We start from the raw sequence: 2,783 nt of genomic DNA on the forward strand, positions 1-2,783 counted from the left end.
TATTTTTTTCAGATACCTTGCTTTTTATCGTTCCGGCCACCAGATTCTTTGGTTTTCATAAAGTTTCATTTGGCTGTGCCACTTCCACCCGTGTTTATAAGGCGTAATATTCAACTGGAGGTAAAAGAGTTTATATAAAACAATTATTTGTTGCTAACAACATTATTTTTTTTCAGATACCTTGCTTTTTTATCGTTCCGGCTGCTGTATTATCCGATTCTTGTGTGTTGGTTGGTTTATCGGAAGCTTTAGTGCAAGATGTTAGAAATAGAAGAGCAAGAAACCACTGCCCCAACGCCGGCTAAGAGACAAAAGAAAAAAAACGATGAGAACGCCGCCTTTAACGATCTAGTCAACGAAGTAAGTCAGTTTGTGGATAGTCAAAAAAAAAAACACACACACAACAATTTCTTGGGTGCGATTGGCGAAGTGTTTGAGAAGGTCCCAGAAGAGAGCCGCCTAGATTTTCAAATGGACGTACTTCAATACGTCTATGCTCAATATAAAAATTATAAAAATTGAATTTACGAAATTTAAAAATTTAAATGACATCCAGTTTGATTTCAATTTTGCGAACTTAATATGTAATCTAATTTAGTATGAAATCTGATTTTGATTTTGCGAATTAAATATGTAATCGAATTTAATATGCAATCTCACAGAAAATGCTTGCTATAATTTCATTGTTTCTAATCAAACACAATTGTACATTTTTTTAAGAAAATATTCAGGATATTATTCCAAACGCGTGGTTTTCGATGCAAGTTTACGAGGCTTACGCGGTTACGAGACATTTAAATAAATTTAAATAATTTAACTTAAAAGACTGAATGAAATATATGTTATGTTAACGCCATACTTACCTTGAACAAAAATTAATTTAAAAACCTGAAAGATGTGACGACATTTAAAACATTACCAATAAGTGCCCTCATACTGTGAGTTCAAATTTTTGTTTTCTATCTTAAATAATAAAAACAAAGCATATTCAGTGAGTGGTAATTATTTAAATTTTATTGTTAAAAAGATGTGTCTTCAGAGCATCCCTTAAATCATAATTATTTGAACTGCCTCGGTTCGATGACACCCTACTTATTGAGGGCAATGGAACTACTTCGTTTCGCCATGAGCCAGCGATGGTGGCATCCTCTTCGTAGCGATCAACAAAATCGCTTGCTACATAGTTTGCACACGAAAGCTTAATAAAATTATGCAAGACAATACAAGCTTTCACTATTTGTTCTGCATTTTTCGGGGCCATGCATAGCGTCGTTCTCAATATTCTCCATTTGGCAGTGAGTATTCCAAATGCGTTTTCTATAACTCTTCTTGCACGAGAGAGTCTTTTATTGAAATACTCTTGCTCTTCTGGAATACCTCTACCCGGATATGGTCGCATTAAATAACGCCGTAAGGGAAAAGCTGCATCTCCTACTAAATAATGTGGAAATGGCTCGGTTTCTCCTGGCAGAGGCTGATCATGTGGAAGGCCGAGCCTATCATTTTCAATAGCATCTGCCAGTTTTGAAAAGTGGTAGACACCGCCATCGCTTTGACTTCCATATGCTCCGATGTCAACGCAGGTAAAGGTATAATTGGCATCACATACGGCCAAAAGCACGATACTATAATTGCCTTTGTAATTATAGTACATCGACCCTGAATTTGCTGGACAGGTAATATTAATGTGCTTTCCGTCGATGGAACCAACGCAGTTGGGCATATTCCACAGCGACTTGAACTCATTGGAAATACGTCCCCATTCCGTTTCTGACGGGGTCGCCACATACAGGTCAGCTAACAGATCCCATATGGTCATACATGTCTCCAACGTAATCTTCCTGAAAGTCGTCAGGCCGATCCTGTGAACTATTGTGTGGAATTGCCGAGTGCCACCGTGAGCCAAATATCTGCAACAAAAAAATAAAACCAGATACATATATGGAAAATTATACGTATACTATTAAGTAAAACCGATTTTCTCTTACATCAGGGTTACAAATAGTCTGCAGCGGCTCGATATTGGTGTTCTGATTGAATATTTGGTCAGCGAAGCCTCCAGAAATACGTGCAGCACATTAAATAACGAAAAGGGCATTCTTAATGTCTTGTTAAACTGCTCCTCATCTGCAGCCAAGTTTCTTAATGAACTTTCAAACAATCCATATTTGTGTCGCTCTAAGTACAATTTCCGAACCCAAAATCGGCGCTTCTGTTTTAATCGCAGTTTTAATTTACGCATTTTCGCTAAAATTAGGAAAATTCTCAAAACTTGTTCAGCATTTCGAGTCAACATTTTGTACTGCCAAATGAAACTTTATGAAAACCAACGAATCTGGTGGCCGGAACGATAAAAAGCAAGGTATCTGAAAAAAAAATAATGTTGTTAGCAACAAATAATTGTTTAATATAAACTCTTTTACCTCCAATTGAATATTACGTCTTATAAACACGGGTGGTGAGTGGCGCAGCCAAATGCAGCTTCACCAAAACCGGAACGATAAAAAAGCAAGGTATCTGTAAAAAATAATGTTCTTAGTAACAAATAATTGTTTAATAACATATATTTTAACTAAAATTCACAATTATACTTGCTGGCACAACAAAGAATGGCGGGTATATTTGCGCGCATTGAAAATCAGCTGACTACTATGACAGCGTTCAAAGCTACCATTAGGCCATAAAAGCCTTCAAAGTAAAGCAAAGCAAACTAAAGTAAGCAAAGCAAGCAAAGCAAGCGTGCATTGGGCCAATACCTTATGCATACCGTTACCTTAATTCAC

The 2,783-nt window shown here is 36.7% G+C and overlaps 1 protein-coding gene and 1 long non-coding RNA gene across 2 annotated transcripts in view; one reads left to right on the top strand and one right to left on the bottom strand.

Annotated features, from left to right (window-relative positions):
• Positions 1–990, top strand: part of LOC118757156 — a 1,305-nt gene extending 315 nt beyond the window's left edge. Inside the window, exons 2-3 of the long non-coding RNA XR_004995188.1 lie at positions 13–120; positions 177–990. This is a non-coding gene — a long non-coding RNA (uncharacterized LOC118757156). The remainder of the gene's footprint in view (positions 1–12; positions 121–176) is intronic.
• Positions 991–1,004: 14 nt separating this feature from the next.
• On the bottom strand, positions 1,005–1,992 carry LOC118757155 (protein ALP1-like). The gene is made up of 2 exons (XM_036491892.1): positions 1,989–1,992; positions 1,005–1,910 (listed from the first exon to the last, which is right to left on the bottom strand). The coding sequence occupies exon 2, from the start codon at positions 1,817–1,819 to the stop codon at positions 1,007–1,009; it is 813 nt and encodes a 270-aa protein (XP_036347785.1). The 5' UTR covers positions 1,820–1,910; positions 1,989–1,992; the 3' UTR covers positions 1,005–1,006.
• Between the last annotated feature and the right edge of the window lie 791 nt (positions 1,993–2,783).

This window comes from Rhagoletis pomonella, unplaced genomic scaffold (assembly GCF_013731165.1).
Source record: "Rhagoletis pomonella isolate Grant_MI unplaced genomic scaffold, Rhpom_1.0 Rhpom_scaffold_14878, whole genome shotgun sequence".
NCBI classification, from domain to species: domain Eukaryota; kingdom Metazoa; phylum Arthropoda; class Insecta; order Diptera; family Tephritidae; genus Rhagoletis; species Rhagoletis pomonella.